General features: G+C 40.8%; 1 protein-coding gene across 2 annotated transcripts in view; it reads left to right on the top strand.

The window, feature by feature from the left end:
* The window catches only part of PAK1 (p21 (RAC1) activated kinase 1), a 125399-nt gene that overhangs the window by 100216 nt on the left and 4252 nt on the right, over nucleotides 1–20931 (top strand). For both annotated transcript variants that reach the window (XM_042458265.1, XM_042458264.1), the window contains 9 exons: nucleotides 4321–4437; nucleotides 6234–6411; nucleotides 9794–9857; nucleotides 11990–12038; nucleotides 13747–13859; nucleotides 16763–16880; nucleotides 17611–17710; nucleotides 18366–18562; nucleotides 20607–20744. In XM_042458265.1, coding sequence (XP_042314199.1) covers nucleotides 4321–4437; nucleotides 6234–6411; nucleotides 9794–9857; nucleotides 11990–12038; nucleotides 13747–13859; nucleotides 16763–16880; nucleotides 17611–17710; nucleotides 18366–18562; nucleotides 20607–20744 — 1074 coding nt within the window. The remainder of the gene's footprint in view (nucleotides 1–4320; nucleotides 4438–6233; nucleotides 6412–9793; nucleotides 9858–11989; nucleotides 12039–13746; nucleotides 13860–16762; nucleotides 16881–17610; nucleotides 17711–18365; nucleotides 18563–20606; nucleotides 20745–20931) is intronic.

The following is a 20931-nucleotide window of genomic DNA, read 5'->3' as shown; positions in this document are numbered from 1 at the left end:
GCACCAGAGTGGAAAGTGAAAGTAGAAAAACTGTAAATGAAAAAACCTCACTTTTTTTTAACCTGAGAGTGCACCTCTCTAGGAATCTGTGTGTCCTCCAACACAATTCTGTGACCAACGTCTGGCAGAAATTGACCATAGAATAGCATTCGAAGACCTAAAATGTATAGAGAAGTGTTATCTCTATGTCTTTCCAGCAGAAACTGCACATAGGACTGCCTGGGTTTCCTAGAGAGAACATATTTATTAGATCTGCAAACAATCAAAAGTCAAACCCACAGATGTGGTAGGCCTACTGTACTCCAAAAACCAAAACTCTTTTCATGGAGTGGCTAAGACAGCAACACCTTTGCTTTGTGATGGTTCAGTGTACACAAGCTTTGTTTCATGCGCAAAATTATTTTAAAATATCATATACGATTATCTTCTGGCTATGTGCATGTGTATATTTTGTGTTTAGACTTGGGTCTCATCTCCAAGATACCTCATTCTGTACATATATACAAATACAAGTTTTCCAAAATCCAAAATACCTCTGGTCCCAAGCATCTTGGAGACGAAACCTGTATTAAGTTTTATTCATTGTTTAATAGCTCATACAATGAATGCATAGGAATCCAGGCTTACATCTTGTGGAGAAGGAGAGAGATCTTGTCTGGAGCTTCCTTTGAAACCAGGGGTGCATATCCACTGTAGAAATAATGCAGTTTGACTCTACAGCATCCTATGGAATACTGGGATTTGTAGTTTGATGAGCCTTTTCTGCTAAAAAGTGCTGGTTCCTCACTAAATTAGAAATCCTAGGATTCCATAGGAGGGAGCCATGGCTGTTGAAATGGTGTCAAACTGCATTATTTCTACAGTATAGATGCATCACATGTTAACCAAGTAGCACACATGTGAGGCTAACCTACAAAGCAGAGGAACTAAATAAACTCCAGTTTCCAGTATGTTCAGTATAACTATTAAAAAACCAAGCAGAAAGAGTTGATTTTTTAAAAAAAAGCATCTGGCTATCTCTAAATGTAAAAGTATGCTGACTAAAGCCCATTAGGCTATCCAGAGACTGTCTCTTTGGCAAAGCTTTATTACTGAGGCATTTCCAGAAAGGAGGCAGCAGGATGGAGGGACATGAGAGAGGTTACATTTATCTCACCACCTCCTTACTTTTCTTTCTACATCGTACTAGAGGGAAAGGCCTTTTGTGGTTGCATAGCAACCCCACACACCATTTTCAACTATTTTCTCCTGGTGGACTGCCACTGGCAGGGTCTGCTTGTGAAAAATGTAAAGCCACTTCACATGTGAATAGTAGGAAGGACATTATTGCACATCAAAGAGATCTGTGCTGTTAGTCCCACTTGCAAAGTCACATAGTTCCTTTGGTCCACATAGGATTGCCAGAGGGAAAACTGCTATTAATGGTTGCGTAGAAGAGACAATTTCAGTTGGTGATGCTTTCCACCTGCCAAGCAACACTTGCTGATTTCCCCCCCCCTCTTCCACACAATGGTATAGGAGCCCTCTGCAGTTTTGAAACTGGCAAGCCTAGCCATACACCAGCACTGCATGTGTCACATCTACAAGGAAAAGCCAATGCATGTGGAGCACTACTCAGACAATGTGGCTTTTGAATCACAACTCCCAATATCTCCCAACCAGCATGGCCACACCGGCTTAGGGATTCTGAAGTCATGGTTCAAAACCAGGCTTTGGTGTAGACATTTCATACACTGTTGAACCCCATTCCTAAGTTCCAAGCTCTAGCCAGGTGTTAGGTCTGCTTAGGAAAGGAGTCCAAGTATAGGGATGTGTCTACAAGACTCCCCATACCCCAATGTTAACACAAATTGGGGTTGCCAGAGGCAAAACCAGGGAGGGCTCCTGTGCCTAAAATAGTGGTGTAAAAGAGAAAACGTCAGGAAGTGTGGTTTTCAACTTGATTGTGTGACGATAACTGCTGAAATTCCTTCTTCTGCGCAGCCATTAAAGTTATAGGAACCTTCTCCAATTTTCACTCAGACAGCCCTATTCTACATGTCTACCATATATACTCGACTATAAGTCAGTTTCATGTACTGTATAAGTCGAGAGCAGGTTTGGGGGCCCAAATTATAGATTTTGATATGACCTGTGGATACGTCAATAGTAAGATTTAGGGTCATGTAACAAAGGTTCTAAAGAATGAAGCAAAGGAAAACAATTCCAAAGAACTTACAAAATTGCATGAGGCATGATTGTTTGTGTTCACACTGAAGGCTGGATGGATGAGGGAATAGAAGAAGGTTAGTGCTTCCAGGACAAATTATACTCTTGTGTTTCACCAGGGGATTGTTTCTATTTTTATGAGAGTTAAGGTACTGTACTTACATTGACCCGTGGATAAGTTGACTCAGATTTTTGGGATCAGTTTTTTGACTAAATTTTATAGACTTATACATGAGTATATACAGTCATTCCTCAGATCTTTGTGTGCTATGAAGGTTGGGGCTATACAGTGGTACCTCGGGATACGAAATACCCAGGTTACGAAATTTTCGGGATATGAAAAAATCCCATAGGGAATTATTGTTTCGGGTTACGAATGTTTTTTCGGGTTACGAAAAAACTTTTGGTGCTTTTTTCGGCTTTTTCGCACGGAATCGCGGCTTTTCCCCATTAGCGCCTATGGCAATTCGGCTTACGAAGGCTTTTCGGGTTACGAAAGCGGCCGCGGAACGAATTAATTTCATAACCCGAGGCACCACTGTACATTTATCAAGCCCAGTACCTTTACAACCTATGCTCTCCGGCTTCCACTCTAAATATGCGTAGTATTAAGTAGTTCCCCAGTTCCTCCAATTTTGGGAGTGGGCTTGCATGCTCATCTCCTGCTGCTACCTTTCAGGAGGAATGGGTAGTTGTGGTCCTCCAGATATTAGGCATACAAGTCTTATCAGCCCTAGCCAGAATAGCTAATGGTGAGGGAATTACATTACATGCCCTGACTGACCTGTGTAGACTCAGATAGACACTTGGGACTGTATCCAATTATGGTCTTGCACCTAGTGCAAGGCATGTTGCACTAGCCCTGATGTATTTTTTGTGTAAGACAGTTTTTCATATGTAAGCCGTAGTGGTTGCATAACTGCTTTGCATAATATCTATGCACAAAGGTGTAATTGAGCTAATAGGAATTTTCATTCTATGAGTATTTGATTGGATTTAGATCTCAGGCTGTTGGATACAGAGAAGATTAGATGTGCAGCGATATGTGGGTTTCAGCAGCCCCTCATTCAAAACTGTTGTGTAGTTTCACCTAGTGAAAACTTGCAGGACTGTTTTCGGTACCCAAACCCTTGCTCACAGGGAGTAGAGTTTATTTTTGAGAGTGGGAGGCATATCTTTCTTTCTTTCTCTCCCCACTCTGTTTTCTTGGTGATTGCATCTATGGCCAGATTTTCACAGTGGTTCCCAGCCTCTCCTGCTGTACTTTTATGTTAACTATCAGTTGCAACCCCCAATTTAGGTAATCCCAAAATCCAGCCCTCCATTCCTGCACCCCCTGCAGTTGGAATCAACAAGTTTGAAATTACTCCAAAATAACCCAAGATCTTGCAGCTGTGTATGCATTACTCTAACAATTTATATCCCAGATTTTCAACCACACGTGTCCCTAGAGTGGTACACAAGCATATCAAAAATACATAAAGCAATAAATCAGCCAGGAGGCAATAAAAACAAATAATTTTCATCACAGCTAGAATAAAAACATTAGAAATAGCAGTATATTAAAGCCTATGAATCATATTGTGTTTCAGAACATGGAAATCAGCTGATTCTGTATACCTAGCTTACAATTACCTTTCCTTTCACATGATTCAAGGGTTTGCATCTTAAAACCTGGGATTGTGTTTCACTGCGGTGAATATATTAGGTCATTGAAGTCTCCTCCACACACACAGAAATCATGTTGTGAATGAAGAACCTGATATGTATTCAGAGCTGTATGAAATTCTGGCAGTTACAATGAAGTTCAAAAATTGGTAGCATTCACAGCATGTAGTATCCATTGCATTCCAGTTTTTAACTTTAGAATGCAGTCTTGGCTTCTAGTCCTGATGGTACGGAAAGAGAGGCAAGACAAAGGGAAGCACCCAGCGAAGCCTTTGGAGCTATGGATTCTCAAGCTTTTAAGCTTATGTAGCACTTTCCCCACTAAACCAGGAGACAAATGCTTAAATCAGCAGCAACCACTGTGTGTGTCCTTAAGTTATAGAATCCAGTACGTTTCTATCTATGCTGTAATTTACCTCTTATCTGGATCTTGTTTCCATGCAGAATGTAAAGGCAGTGTCTGAGACTCCTGCTGTTCCTCCGGTTTCAGAAGATGAGGATGATGAGGATGATGCAGCTCCTCCCCCAATCATTGCCCCCCGGCCTGAGCACACAAAATCCGTAAGTAGTCTCAAAGGCAATTTTGACTCATCTTGAGTAACCACTGGAGTTTTCATCCAGGTGGCTTACTCACCCCAAGTATGATGTAAACTGGGCAGAAAGAATGGCCCACTAATTTTGTTTATGAGAACTGCCCCCAAACTCTGGAACGACCTGCCGAATGAGATCCGTCAGATAACATCATTAGACAGCTTTAAAAAAGCGGTCAAGACGGATCTCTTCCGCAGGCCTTTCCAGATTAACCATCCCGGCCCAGGTTCCCTGATTCCCTCATTCCTCCCGTGGCCCCGTCTTAGTGATGGTGAGGATCAACAGAGGGATATCAGGGTTTTTAGTTTTAGTTTTTAACTGTTGTTTTTATGAATTGATATTGTGTTTTAATATGTTAGACTGTTTAATACTGTCTTAAGGGGGGGAGGGATAAAGTGTTTTTAATTGTCATATTTTATATTTTCCTGTTGTTAACCGCACAGATTGGTTTGCCAGAGGGCGGTATACAAATAAATAAATATTATTATTATTATTATTATTATTATTATTATTATTCTTTAACAAGTTTTGCATCTTGGGTCCAATCCACACTGCAGAAATAATTCAGTATGAGACTGCTTTAACTGGACTGGCTCAGTGCTAGGGAATCCTGGGAATTGTAGTTTATTGTTGTACCAGAGCTCTCTGACAGAGAAGGGTAAATGTCTTACAAAACAGTTCCCAGAATTCTCTAGCTTTGAGCCAGGACAGTTAAAGTGTTCTCAGATTGGATTATTTCTGCATCGTGAATTGGACCTAAGTGGGAATTTATGTTCTACATAGTCTACTCCAGAATGGGGAAAAATATCTTTTTTGAGATACAGCTCTTAGAATCTTTTATCCAGCAGCCTTGCTGGCTTGAGTATTCTGGAAATTCTAGGCCAAAAAGTAACTTTCTCAAGCTCTGCTTTGTACTTGTGTCTGGGCTATATGAGGTGGGTCTCAGTGGATTGCTTCTCTATATAATCCAGTATTAAATCTAGTAGAAAATGAAGACAGTTGGTTTGTCTGAGCCAGTATCAACAGCACGGAAAGTTGCAGACCCACTGAATGGATGGTAACTTGGAAAGTCAATGTGAAGTCCACTAGTTGTGGACTCCTTCTTCGGAGGTCTTTAAGTGGAGGTTGGATGGATAACTTTTAGGACTGCTTTAGGTGTGTATTCCTGGGGATTCGACTTGTTCAGTGGTTCCCAACCATTGGTTTGCCATTTGTTTTGGATTTCAGCTTCCAAAAGCCCCAGCCATCTTGGCCAACAGTCAGGAATTATGGGAACCGAAGTCCATATCATCTGGAGAACCAAGGATTGGGAACCACTTGATTAGATGGCCCTTGTAGCCTCTTCCAATTCTGTGATTCTTTGGTTCAGTGAGTCCCCTCTAGTTGGGATTACCAGTAGGATTGAACTGGGGACATTTTGTATACAAAATATGTATTTGACTGCTAAGTTTACCTGTCTTCCCTAGTTAAATACTACAGTAGGTTTTCAACAGATGCCAACTAGCCAAAAGTCTATAAACAATCAAGAGCAGGATATTGGAAACATGATTAAAAGCTGTGATAAATATCCTGTCTTTCAATTTATTGGCAGTTTGGGGTAGCATTTAAAAAATATCCATCACATTTTGTATTAATGAAAGTGATCAATTGACTATTCTCATCTATAAAAAAAGTCATCAATTTTGTTACTTGTTGTTGTGTTGATCATGTTGCAATTATATATATATATGTATATTTTATAATTCCATCCTCTTCCAAAAATTTAGATATATACCCGCTCAGTGATAGAACCCCTTCCACCAGCCCCAACAAGAGATGTGGCCACCTCTCCGCTCCCTTCCCCTTCAGACAACAACACAACACCCCCAGATACGCTGGCAAGGAATGTGGAGAAACAGAAGAAGAAACCCAAAATGACCGACGAAGAGATCTTGGAAAAATTAAGTAGGTTTTTTGCTGTTCAGTTTCTCAAGTGTAATTTCAGTTTGTGGGGAATTGCAGCTTGGATCATGCGGTGTAGTCATTGCAGCTTCACACCTTTGTGATTACTGTCAAAAACATTTCTTGCCAGTCTTCACCTCATGTCTTGTGTGTTGCTTCTTGGCCAGCTGAAGTGCAAATTTTAGCACTCCCTGCACTGAAGAAAGCTTTGTTTTTTGGGATTTTTAAGCTCTCATCTTCCTGAAACCACTTGCAGTGATGTCAGTCGTGGGTTATGTGATAGCTCAGCTTCTCTATATATATGGCACACATGTCTGTACGTGTTAGCTTTGAATGTCAGAGGCACCTAGAAGCAGCTTTGAATCTCAGGACCTTTGGATGTGTCAGACTATTCTAACTGGGTTGAAAAATGCATGTGAATGAATAAAATGTGGAGATTTTTTTTATATATTAAAGTAACTCATTCTGATTACTCCTTACCACATTTAAAAAGTGGCATACCTTATAGTGTTTTTTTTTTTGGGGGGGGGGAGGTCCTTCTATGGCAAATTCCTTTTTTTATAGGGAAAAACTCTTAGGATGGAGAAATGAATGGGATAAAAATTTTAAAAATTATTGTCAAAATGCCTAAACATGCTGCTAAAAAGTAACCTTTAAATGTAACTAGAAATGGTAAATCATTGCACCTGGATAAGGTATTTTTGACATGTGTCTGCACAATTATTTGTGACTCATTGCAGGTAAGTGAGTTACATGTGACTCATTACAGTGCACCCTTGGCTTACGTGGGCTATCCGTTCCGGATCCCCTCACATAAGCCAAAAAACACATATGCTTGAGCCCCATTCCCTTGAATGGGGCTTGTGCACGTGGTGGCAGCGCCCCACGCGCTCCTGCGCGGCTCTACACAGGTTTGAGTGTATGCTTAAATCCGCATGTAGCACACCCGCGTATGACGTGGGCACGCTGTATTTGCAGCTTCAACTATATAAAAAAAAAACATTGGATTATACCAAGGGATTACCTAGCCCAGTATCCTATTTCTGGGACTGACCCTTGTTTGTTTATTTATTTAATTTATATCCCACTTTTTTGTTCCATATGGCTCCCAAAATGGCTTACACATATGGTAAAACAAAATAGCTAAAACAACTTGAATACAAAAATGTAAAATGCATTAAACAACATTCCACTTAAAACATTAATTTAGGACTGTAAAAAACTTACTAAAACCATATTGCACATTAAATAACAGCATATCTGTTGCATTGAGAGCCAAGATGGCATAGTGGTTTTGAGTGTTGGACTACAACTTTTCAGTTTGGCCATGAAACCCACTGGGTGACCTTGGCCAAGTCGCATGCTCTCAGCTTCAGAGGAGGGCATTGGCCAACCTCATCTGAACAAAACTTGTCAAGAAGCCCCCATGATAGGTTCACTTTAGGGTTGCTTTTCTGAGAAACTTTACCATTTTGGAGAATGAGGCAGCTGTCTTGGGCAGCAGATTGTGGGTGTCACAAAAGGCAGTAAAATAGTTAATAGTTTAAAAATGCTGTGCAGGTATACCTGTTAACAAAGCCCAGTGATGCTCCTTGTTACAACGGCTTTTAATGCCCAACCAGCTCTGGTTTTCCTCCGTAATTCCAAGTCTAGCTAGATGGTTTTTGTTAGCAGCATTGACACTGGGAGGATGGTGAAAGAGGGCTGGAGAAACAGAGACTTTCAGTGTTCGGTTGCAGCAGCAGTAAACAATACAAATAAAGCTTGAGCAGGAATCTTACTCTCCCTGGTCCTACTGAAGTTGTGGGTGCCTGCCTCCAACTGTCAGGGTAAACAACAGAAATCCAAAATTCTATACTGAGCATGGATGAACAGCAAAACAGAGAGGAAATGGAAAAGCAGATTAGTCTGCCTTACCAGCTATCCTCAGCATGTTAAATGAGCATCGATCTGTTAGTTTGGTCACCAAAACAGAAATTATTAGAAAAGTGGGGGCTGGTGAAAGAAAGAAAGAAAAACCCTTGAACACATTTTGCAAGGAGCTTTCTAGTAGTCTCTTGAAGATTCACAAGGTTTTTTTTTTTTACTTATGCAAGATTTATTGTTTCTTTTCACGTGGCTAGTTTTGAAGGAAAGGCTTATTGAAAGTTATTGTTCTTCATTTGGGGGGTATAGCAACCTCTCCCTATTGTTTTCATGTTATTTGTGCCTCTGGTATCAATTTTTCTCTTGAAGAAGTAATGTCCAGGAGCACATCTAATTGGTTGACTCAGGTATACTTTTATTTTTACTCCAGATATGGGAATAGGTGCTGATGAGGTTTGGTTATTTTCCTGTACACTTGGAACAATTGCTTCATTGGCTTTGGCAGCTGTGCCGCTTGCTTCTGGCAGAAAAAAAATTGTCTTGGGCCAGCCGTCTTGACAGGGTGGTGCACTAGAATAGAATAGAATAGAAATCTTATTTTTACCCCACTTCTTTGACAGGATTGAGGCAGTTTACAATAGAATAAATCATAAATCTGCACCAATTTTCAATGTAAATTTTTAAAATGGCACCCACCAGCCCCTAACAGACTTGAGATTGGACTACAAATTGGTAATTGGAAAGTTTAATGATCACCACCCACTTGGCAACCTGTAGACTTTGCATGCAGGCTGTAAAATGAGAGTGATGCTTAGCTAACTTATGGTGTTGACAGAAGGCTCACTGTGATATGAAGCATTGGAGCATTTAGGAAAAGCAATGTAAAAATAACACAGAGTACATATAAACAACAGGTCATGAATAAACTGAAGCCAAGCAAACAGCCAACCATATATACTTAGAAATGGTTATTTGTTCATTCATCCTCCTCGAATCAGTTCATTTGTTAATCACACCTACATAAAGCACAAAAACATTTCAGTTCCTACATTGGGATCTTGATTTCTGCTTATAGCCAGTCTTCCATATTGACAGATTTTTTTATCCATGCACCTACAGATTCAAAATATTTTAAATATTTATACATTCCAAAATGCAAAGCCTGATTTTGCCATTTTATATAAGGGATACCATTTTCCTATGCCATTGGATTTAATGGGACTTGAGCATCCATGGAATTGGTATTCACAGGAGGTTCTGAAACCAAATCCCAAAGGATAACCAAAGGATTGCTTTTTGGAATTTATATTTTTTGGAAATTTTTGAAGCCGTGGATGGTTGAATCCATGGATAAAGAATCTGTGGATAGGGAGAACCGACTTTACTTAGAAAGTTAAATGCATTCCCAAGGAACACTGGTCAGCTCAAGAAGAATTGTCCTGACTTTTAATGTTCCTTACTTTTTTCCATATAAACTAAAAATCCTGATGGCAATTTTCATTTTCTTTTCTATTCAAAGGAGGCATAGTAAGTGTGGGTGACCCAAAGAAGAAATATACCAGTTTTGAGAAGATTGGACAAGGGTTAGTATATTGTTGTCACCTTTCTTTAGATCTCCTGTCTCTGACTTGAAGACATTTCTTTCTTAAACATAGAATTACTAGTTACACTTGCATAGCTAAGGTAAAGTTGTGATGTCATGGTAGTGCATTTCACTTTCTTTTGCTCTTGAATGATTGGTGGCTGCATTTCTGGATAGCTTCTTAGATTAAAACTGAAACCTGTTGACCAATGAAATAAAACTTAACTGGATAACTGTATTAATTTTTTGGGTGGACGATTCCAATATTGCATATGAAGGACTTTTATAAAGACAAAGCATATGCTTTTTAAAATGGATTATGAATAAATGTGTTACAGCAGACTTTGCCTTAGAAGAGAAGAATTTGGAAAAGGCCTTTGGTATCTGTGTACAACATGTTGTATCTTGTAACCACTTGATGGGTTTTTAATTCACCAAAGAGCAATTAGCATGGGCTGGTAGGCAGTTAGGTCAGAAAGACAAACAACGCACAGAGTGCAGGAAACCCAATCATTTTTGTCACATAACCAACAATCCAATAAATGAACCTTGCCGCCAGTAACCCCAAAGAGGCTGGTGCAAAGAATGAGCCACTGCCAGTTGGAAACTAAAATGCAGAATTTTCAAAAGAAGAAAAGAAACTAATTATATTTCCCTGTGCCAGATATGAGCTCCTGTGCATTTGTAGGGGTCAGTTCTTAGATAAAGTGTATTAAAATTGGTGGAATGATTTCCTTTCCAAGATACTGAGGGCAAAAAACATCTTTTTGGGTTTTGTGTGAAATGCTGCTACTGTACTTCTTATTGATTGATTGACTGAATGATTGATTGAATATCCCACTTTTTCCAGATTGTGGGGCCAAAGATGTTCACACAGCTGTTGTGTTCCCTTTCTCAATGATTTTTTAAAATCCAAGTCTGCTTGTTTTCCTCAATATGACACTAGTAGGTTTGTCATGCTGGATATGGGACAGGGCTCTTGTAACTTTCCTCCTAAATAAACTTAGAAGAAGAACAACAGATGAAGATACCTGTCTTGCCTTACTTTTCAACACTCAGATTTGCAATTCAGAGCCATTCTCTCCCAACATGATTCTTGCTTCCCCACAGAGAGTATGAAACTGTTGGAAGATTTTTTGCATCCTCTCTTCCCCTCCTTAGGTAGATAGATTTTCCTGCAAAAGTCTGTCTCCCCTCTTGCAAATATCCCATTTTCTCCTTCTGAATCACGGGGCAATAATTCTGCAGATTGGTAAACAAGCCATGCAATTCAGGTCACTCTTCTTTTTTTGGGAAGTTCTCTCACAAAAAGATTTTCTCCTGAACTGTTGGGTTTCCCATCTTCCTCTTCTCTCAGCTTTCTTTGGAAGATGGTGAGATAAAGATTTCTTTTTTACCTGAACTATTCAATAGCTAGATTAGGATATAGCCTCTATGTATGTGTAGATTAAAACCATTAGTAAACTTTTGTTTAACCTGCAAGCTACTTGTGTTGTTTTTTGAGTCAGGCTCAGTTCTTAAAGAAGCATAGTTAGACAAGGACATCTTTCTGCTACTCTGCTGATTTAAAGCTAGACCCTAACATGCTTGGCTTTGATATTTTTTTTATATTTAAATATTTTTTGCTTCCTTAGCAAAGACTGAAGCCTTAGGAAACTTGAATTGCCCTATGGAAACTACAAATTCCAGGATTCTATAAGATGATGTCGTGGCAGTTGAAGTGCTGTCAAAGTGCTTATAACTGTGTAGTGTGAAAGTGACCTTAGTTCAGAAAAGTGACGTTTCCTTTTGAGAAAAGAATGATGTCACTGCACTATATAGCTAGTTGGGTCTAACTGTATGATGATGACAAACACAGGACCAACGAAGTCTTCTGCGAAATCCACAGGTTCTGAAGCTCTAGTGCAGGGCTGGGCACTCTTTCAGAGGTTTTTGGACTGCAACTCCCAAGTTCCATAGCCAGTATACCCATTGATGAGGTTTTATATCCCACTTTGTCCCTTCACATCAGATTGTTTAAATACCAAAGGTTATTATAGCTATGCAATAGTAATATTGTGTGCCAATGAATTGTTTGTGAATAAGATTTGAGGGCTGCATTTCAAAGTTCTCTTCTTCTGTTTTGTGTTCTAGCGCTTCAGGTACTGTTTACACAGCAATGGATGTAGCTACAGGGCAAGAGGTAAGACAGATGTCTGCAGGTGGGAATAGGTTGAGGCATGAAGCAGAGAAGCATGTATCATTCCATTACATGTACTTTGACTTAGACTGTATCCACACTGCAGAAATAATGCAGTTTGGCACTTTAATTGCCATGACTCAGTGCTATGGAATTCTGGGAATTGTGAGACATTTAGCCTTCTCTATCAGAGAGCTTTGGGCCCACAACAAATTGCAATTCCTAGAATTCCAAAGCACTGAGCCATGGCAGTTAAAGTGATGTCAACTTGGATGATTTCTGCAGTGTGGATGCAGCCTTAGTCTATAAGATGCTGAGGAAGGGGCTCTGGCTTGTGGAAGAGCTGAATTGTAGAGTTCAGAATTGTAGAATTTGGCTTGTAGAAATGTTGAAGACATCCTCTACAGTCCCAATTTCAAATAGGCTAAAAGAGGCAACTGAGAAAGACCCAACCTATTTTATCTCCAATCAGCAAGAGATGCTTCTGCTAGAGACCCAATTGCATCATTGGCCTTGGCTCCATCCACTGATAGAGAGACATCCTGTCCCACACTGAGAACTTGTTCCCCATCCTTGCTGTTAACTGCCTTCATTGGCTTGCCTACACGAGTGAAAAATGCTGCACTCACCCTGAAGCCAGTGCTGGTAGTCCTCACACCATACAGCTACTTTCAGGGAGGAGATGTGGTTTTTTGTATTTATCCCAACTTTGCCCTGAACTAAGCAAACTTGGGGAAATCGCCAGTGTTTCCAGGAAACCCTGAAATGATCTCAGGTTCACTGTGCATTTGGACAGCTGGATTAGGTCAGATTTGGCCCAACCAAGTTGTCCACATGCCAGGTGCTGTGCCATCTCTCTTTGCCACACTGAGCAGCTTAGGGAAAGGGGATGGCCCATTTTTGGAGCTACTACTATCAATTCCTTGCAGACAGGAGCTCCGTATAAACCCTGCCCAGTGCACCATTGTGTCTGCTGAAGTCAGAATGGGGCCCCTGTGTGATCAATGAGGGCAGGGAACCCTCTCTTTTTTATCACTTGGTGGGGTGCCCCATTCTGACCTCAGCAGAGTCAAGTGTGACAGCGTGGCTCTCTGCTTGGCTGGTGAGGCTACAGTGGCAGTGATGGCACCGAGAAATGGGCCAGTAGGACCGATGTCGAGTTGGTCCAGCTGGTCCATGTCCACAGTGATGCAATCTTGCACTGGATTTGGCCTTGTATGTGTGGTCTCCATCTTTATTGGCCCAGGCCCAATCCGGGATATAATGCTCCAGACTGGCCGTGGATTAAGCGGCTGGTATAGATGCTCCTCAGATTGACTCCAGTTTATGCTGACCCTATCCTAAGGTTTCCGTGGCAAGATTTCTTTGCCTTCTTCTGATACTGAGAGAATGTAACTTGCCCAAGGTCAGCCTATGGGTTTCCCTGTTTAAGCAGGGATTCAGTCCCTGGTTTCCCCAAGTACTGGACCAACACCAGCTCCTCACCCTACTGCAGTCCATTCCCTTTTTAGAAAGCTTTTAGTCAACTAGTGAGTTCTGAAGAGGGCCTTCAAAGATGCAAGGGCATATCCTTTCTTATTTATTTCTTGCTTATGGTTTACATCCGATAATGGAGTCAGTATTGGAAACTGGGAAAAGAGGTCATTCAGGACAATGAAATGAAATAATTATGGTGTTCCCTCTGTTTTTCTGCTTTTTTAAAAAAAATCAGGTTGCTATCAAACAAATGAACTTGCAGCAGCAGCCCAAGAAAGAGCTGATCATTAATGAAATTCTCGTCATGAGGGAAAACAAGAACCCCAACATCGTCAACTATCTGGACAGGTATTTTCAGACTCCTGGGAGGGAAGTTTGTGAGTTGAGTGGTGCTCGGTTTACATCTAAATCAAGTCCAATGAGTGGTATTGTAGACTGGATGACTTCAAATTGGGTGGATAGTGACTTCTTTGTTCTACTAAACTTAGCAGGTAAACAGTTTAGAATGTGGCTTTATAAACGACTGTATTCTCCTACATCCACATGAATCTACTCATTCTTTGAGTCAGCATTTTTCCAGGTGCTGTGGCTCTACCACAACTTTGCAACCCAGTCTCCTCCCAATTGGCCATGTTGGATAGGGATTCTGTGGCCTAGAGTCTAACCCCACCAAACCTTTACAAGCTCTAGTCTTATAGGGTCTTTATACTCAAAGGGAGAGCCCTCCAATGTGGAGACAGTGAGGGTCTTGTTTGGGTAGCATGCTCGTGAGCAAGAAATGTCCACATTCTATGTTGATCAAGGGATCCTTATATTAAACTGTAGTTTGAAAGTTGCAAGCAGTGTTTTTCCTCCAATAGTCTTGACAGCAAGTTCTAAAGATCAGTGGTTTTCAACAAAATGTCTCACCTCTCCCTTAGTAGTTTCATCACATATTTAAATAGGATGGTAAGTTTTGCAATAACAATGACTGTCTGTTGGGAAGACAGTATGATCTTGTTAATTCAGTGCAGTCTCCAGCTTCAGTAAATATTGATTTTATAATGGGGGGAAATTTCTTCCAACTTTCAAACTACGGTTAAATATAAAGATCACTTGATGAACAGTAGGCCTTTTGAGTATTGGATTGAAACTTCCAACTCGTCCTATAAACTTGGCATTTCTGACTTTAGCTAAGACTTGAGGCAACCCAGCCAGAAGATTATGGACCTCTTTAAGGTAAAATATAATACGAACATTAAAACATTTAAATTCACATTTGCACTTCGATTAGTTTCTTACAATCAGTCAATTTTTGCAGCATGGGAGAGACAACTGCCATTGCACAAATATTTGCAAGTGTATTTTGGCAGCCTTAAAGTGTAGTGATTTCCTTTCCCCCCCAAAAGCACACAAAACACTGATTCTTAGTACAGCCCCAATACTTCAAGTATTCAATTCTTGAATACTATGTAGTCAAGACTATTCACATAACTGCAACTGAAGTCTGTTGAGAGGATGCTGGCCATAAAGCCATATGTACATGACAACAATGTCCTTTCTTTGCAATCCTGCAGACATACTGCTGCTTTTGGCTCTTTCCCTTTCTCCTCTGAGATGCACACTGTTCTGAATTATTTTGCTTTTTCCTGTCCCACTGAGAGAGGAGCTACAATGATGCCTAGTCAGCCGCCTTGCCAGAAACACGACTGTGCTCAGATCTTCCAGGGAAGAGGCTGAACTCTCTCCCTCTGGCTGTTCCTGAAGCCATTCCTCCTATCTCCTTGTTGCCCTTTTAAAGTTATAATTTATGCATGGAGTTTTGTACTCTTAAAGCCATTAATTGCTTGGACTTTCTATAAACAAAGTTCTTCTAAAGCTGTCTTGGCTGCTTCGTGTTAAAAGATTGCACCTTTTAAATGCTTCACAGAGAGGAGGGGGCAGGTGTGTTCTCTGCTGCCCCAAAGGTAGGTTTGCCATAATTCTCTACTAAAAACCGGGACAAAATGTAGGACAAAATTTAGACCAAAATATAGGACAATTGTAGGATAAAATTTAGCCCAAAATGTAGGACATTTAAGAAACATGAAGGACCTTAAATGTCCTAAATTTTGGTCTAAATTTTGTCTTACATTTTGTCCCGGTTTTTAGTAGAGAATTATGGCAAACCTACCCAGAGGGTAGGACCAGATCCAATGGTTTTAACTTACAGGATAGTAAATTTTGATTGAACATTAGAAGGAATACACTGCCTCGACGTATGGTTGCCTCTCTTTCTTTGGAGGTTTTTAAACAGAACAGAATGGCTATCTGTTGGAAGTGTTTTGATTGTGTCGTCTTGTATGGCAGGGGGTTGGATTTGGTGGCCCTTGGGGTCTCTTCCAACTCTTTAAGATTCTATGATTCTAAATTTTTGACAGAAAGAGTGGTTTGGCACTGGAACCAATTGCCAACAGAAGTGATTGGGTCTCCTTTTCCGATGTCTTGAAAAAGAGGCTAGGCAGCTACTTGCTGGGGATGCTTTAGCTGCAGATCCTGCACTGAGTAGGGGGTTGGAGTCAGTGGCCCATGAGGCCTCTTCCAATTCCTAGCTAGTGACGCCACTACTCTTAGGATCTCACTGAACTGTGAGGGCAACCAGCTCTGTCATCCCCGCTCCTGGCTATTTCCCAAGAGCAAGTAACCCTCATAAGCTGACATTGAGGGGGGAACAAAGGAAACAAAATCAATTCCCTATTTTTCTGCAAGGGAAGGGGTTCATTTTCTTTTGCAAGTAGAAACCTTTATCCAGCCTGCAGACCTTTTCAGCCTCAAAGTGCTTCTCCCAGGGTGCTATCAAAGATGAACACAGCAGTTGTTGTTGTTGTTGTTGTTGTTGTTGTTGTTGTTGTTATTATTACTATTATTTATTTAGTGCTGTAGATTTACACAGCGCTGTACATAAAACAATAAATATATAAGAGTAAACCTGCCTATGGTGTACAATCTAAGACTCCTTCTATTGTACCCTTGCAACAACTCTGTGAAGCAGATTAGGTGAAGGAGAATGAAGGAATTGCTTCAGACCACCCAGTAAAACTAAATAGTTGAGCAAGAAACTGAATCCAGGTTCCTCCAACCACAGAAGGCATCTATACCTGATGGTTTATACGTTACGTAACACTGCCTGTTTGTGCTGTGTTTTTAAAAATAGCTCTGCTCTCAGGTTTGGTATTCAGGGTGTGTGGGCACAGGGAACACAATGACCGTCTGTTGTTTCTGTCTTGGCCCAGTTACCTCGTGGGGGACGAACTGTGGGTAGTCATGGAGTATTTGGCAGGCGGGTCATTGACAGACGTGGTGACAGAGACCTGCATGGATGAAGGACAAATAGCTGCCGTGTGTCGAGAGGTGAGCATTTTAATTGTCAAGGTACATTCCCAAAGGAAATGGCATACTTCCTCAATGGATATGGTGTGCTTTACAGACTTCCCAAGAGCAAAAGAATATGAAAGTTCTTTCAATATTAAAGCTATTTCTATTCATAAGCCAAATGACAAACCGCGCAATTCCAGTTGATCCAAAAATAGCACTTCTCTCCATCTTTTGTGACAATTGTGAGATGTTAAATTATAAAGAACTGATTACATTTTTTTTTTTGCACTGCTGCAAAATTGGTAATAGCTCAGATGTGGAATTTTTTAAAGTACCTTTCAACTGAAGCCTGTTATAAAAGAATATGGGTAATAGCACTTATGGAAAAGCTAACACCTACTGTACAAGATAATGGAAATGACCAGTCAGAATTATATTTCTTTTCGACATGGTTTCCTTTTACTGATTTCATCAGTAACAAGGGTGAGGTTGCACCTCCCCACAGACACATTTGGACTTATGAAGAGATACTGTAGTGAAATGGTGAAGGACTATTCATTTTATTAATTTACTATTACTTTGTGATGCTGTGAACCAAAGACATATGAGCACTAAAACTCTTACTTAAAAAATAATTACATACAAGGCCTAGTTTGCTTCTTGGTTATTCTGATGTTTGCACCTCTGGCTATGTTACACTGTATTAATTAATTCATTAATCATTTGGGTATGTTTTCTCTTCCTATTCCTCTTTTCTTCTTCACAGTGTCTTCAAGCTTTGGAATTTCTCCATTCCAACCAGGTTATCCACAGGGATATCAAAAGTGACAATATCCTCCTAGGGATGGATGGCTCAGTCAAGCTAAGTATGTGAATGTGATGATGGGAGAGAATTGAATTTGTATTTATCAGACTAGTGTTTATTGCATTTGTATTAATTTGTTGTGCTTATAGTCCACTTGTTGTCCAAAAGGCTCAAAGTAGCATTCAAGGTCCCCTTTTTTCTCCATACAACAAATCTGTGAGGTTGGTCTGGCTGAGTGAGAGTGGCTGGGGCCAACTCACCCAGTGATTTTTGTGGCTGACTGGGAGCATGCATCTCCCTTTCCCTAGCCCAGCATTTTAACCTGTGGGTTGCAGTGGTCCTCCAGCACAAACCCCATTTGCAGGAAAAGAAACCCATTTGCCAACTAAAAAACTATGGGGTATTTTGTGGTAGGTCCATCCAAAGGTGAAAGCCAGTGTTTGTTGGAGGTTTAAATTGTCTTTTTAGTTTAATGAAAGGATAGACTGAGGAATGAATGGAGGAAGTGCACTTTAAGGAGACATGCTTTATTTACCAAAAGTCCCAAGTCCAATTCCTGCCACCTTCCATTTAAAAGAGGTAGCAGCTGTCAACAAGATTCCAGAGAACTCCTACTAATCAGAATAAACTGTACTGGTCTGGATGGATCACTAGTATACAAGCTAGCTTTGGAGCCAGCTATTTGTATTTATTTCCCGTCTTTTTTTCCTTTACAGCCGATTTCGGTTTCTGTGCTCAGATCACTCCAGAGCAGAGCAAACGCAGCACCATGGTGGGGACACCATATTGGATGGCACCTGAGGTGGTGACAAGGAAGGCCTATGGGCCCAAGGTGGACATCTGGTCACTGGGGATAATGGCCATTGAAATGATTGAGGGGGAGCCTCCGTATCTCAATGAGAATCCCTTGAGGGTAAGCTTTTGTATGTCCGATTAAGTTTTGACCCTGCCCTTTGTGCAAAGAAGGTGCACAGGGTTTCAAGACCATTAAAAATAACAGCAACACAACAACAACATTTATTTATAATGGCCTTTCCACCAAAGGCTGGAACATCAAGTGGGCCTTTGGTATTTGCTGGGGTTTGGTTCCAGGACCCACCATAGATACCAAAATCCATGGATATTCAACTCACATTAAATATAATGGATAGTAAAATGGTGTCCCATATATAAAATGGAAAAATCATGGTTTGCTCTTCAAAATTTATATAATTTTTGAATGTTTTCAAGCCGTGGATGCTTGAATCCATAGATAAGGAATCCATGGATATGGAGGGCTGACTGTACAATCAAAAACAGAACAATAAAACATATTTATAAATGTACATGAAATCCTCAACATCTCACCAGCCATGACCCATCTCAGCAACCTCAGACACAACTCAAAAGTTTAATTCAGTGAATCAAAGAGGAAAGTCCTCAGTTCATTATGTAATTGAGTGAGGTCCTCCTCCTCCAGCTTGAAGTCCAAAGGAAGGCCATTCCACCAATGCGGAGCTAGATTTTGAAAGGCTTGCAGTCTTGACTGAGCCATGCACATCGATGGAACAGACAGTAATCTTTTGCCTATGGACCTTAGATTCCTAGATGGTACATTCCATGCTAGCCGAGCTGCCAAATACTGGGGGAGATTAGATCACAGAGCCCTTGATACAAGGGTCAAAAGTTTGAACAGGCCCTGGCCAAAACTGGTAGCCAGTAAAGGGATCTAATGAACATTTAGGGAGATTTAACACAACCAAGACAAGACTCTGATCAGGCCTGGTCCTTGGTTTCAGAAAGGGTTGCAGTGGTTGACCTTTGAAATAGAAGGGTTCAGTTTCAGTCTCTAACATGACTGGCTAAAAGGGCTGGGGGGGGAATCTTGTCTGCTTGGAGAGTGTCTGCCAGTCAAAGCAGACAATGAGCCCATACAGACAGGCCAGAATAAAGCTGCTTCAGGTCACTTTGGAGATAACGCTGTTTAAATGATGCATGCATCCTAAGAGGCCAGAAGCTGCACCAAAGCCACGCTCCTGTTCTAAGGACTGGAGCACAGCTTTGGTGCAGCTTCTGGCCTCTTAAAATGTGTGTGTCATTTAAACAATATACCTCCAAAGTGATCTGAAGCAGCTTTATTTTGGCCTGTCTGTACAGGCCCAATGTTGGACCATAAAAGTCTGATCTAGTCTAGTCTAAGGGAGTTTGCTCATTTTCACATGTGGGTTTCCTTTAAGGTCACAGAAGAAGTCCTAGTTATCAATGAGATGGTAAACCCTTAGCTGAGATTGTACAATACACTTAAGTGGTCTAGTAGTTTGAGTGTAGGACTATGAATCTGCAGACCAGGGTTCAAATCCCCACTGAGCCATGAAACCCACTGTGTGACCATGGGCAATTCACACATTTTCAGCCTCAGAGGAGGTTGATGGCAAATGCCCTGTGAGGAGTTTTGCAAAATAAAATAATAAAATAAAATAAATCCTATGATTGGGTCATCTTAGAGTTGCCATAAATAGGGAAGGACCTGAAGGCACATAACATTAACAACCAAGTATACATTTACATTCCTAAGTTAATGTACATTAGTTAACTACAAACACCTCCCTCCTCCAGATATTGTGTAACCAGAAATATATCTGCCAGTGTTCAGTGTTTCCTTCTTGCCCCCTTTTTCAGTGGGGGATGCACAGTGACTCTCTCTGCAACACCAGTGAATTAACTGATACATTGAAGAAACATAGCATTGCTGTCTGATACATGAATTATGATTCATGTGGAGCACATCCACTTCTTTCAGCATGGCAACAAGCCTCCTTCTCCCCCCACACACTTTGTGTGCACATGTTACACCACATTTGCTTTTTCTCAGATTTTGCTTTGATCACTGTGATATTTTCAGCATCACATAAAAACAATCCAAGTTCCTTCCATGCTGTTATTCCTTTCTCTTCTCTTTCTCTCTCTCTCTTTTCAAGGCTTTGTATCTCATTGCTACCAATGGCACGCCAGAGCTGCAGAATCCAGAGAAGCTTTCGCCCATATTTAGAGACTTCCTTAATCGCTGCCTTGAGATGGATGTGGAGAAAAGGGGGTCTGCTAAGGAACTCCTTCAGGTAACACTATAGCTGGCGCACACACATGCAGAGAAATGCAGCTTCCACTGGTGTTCTGCTCTAAAAGGTCTGAATCCCATTGTTAATCTTAACTGGAATAGAGTCACTGAATCCCATTGTTAATCTTAACTGGAATAGAGTCACTGAATCCCATTGTTAATCTTAACTGGAATAGAGTCACTGAATC

Source organism: Sceloporus undulatus, chromosome 3 (genome assembly GCF_019175285.1).
Source record: "Sceloporus undulatus isolate JIND9_A2432 ecotype Alabama chromosome 3, SceUnd_v1.1, whole genome shotgun sequence".
Lineage (NCBI taxonomy): Eukaryota > Metazoa > Chordata > Lepidosauria > Squamata > Phrynosomatidae > Sceloporus > Sceloporus undulatus.
Note: the sequence above shows the minus strand (reverse complement) of the source record. Positions and strands in the feature narration are given on the sequence as shown.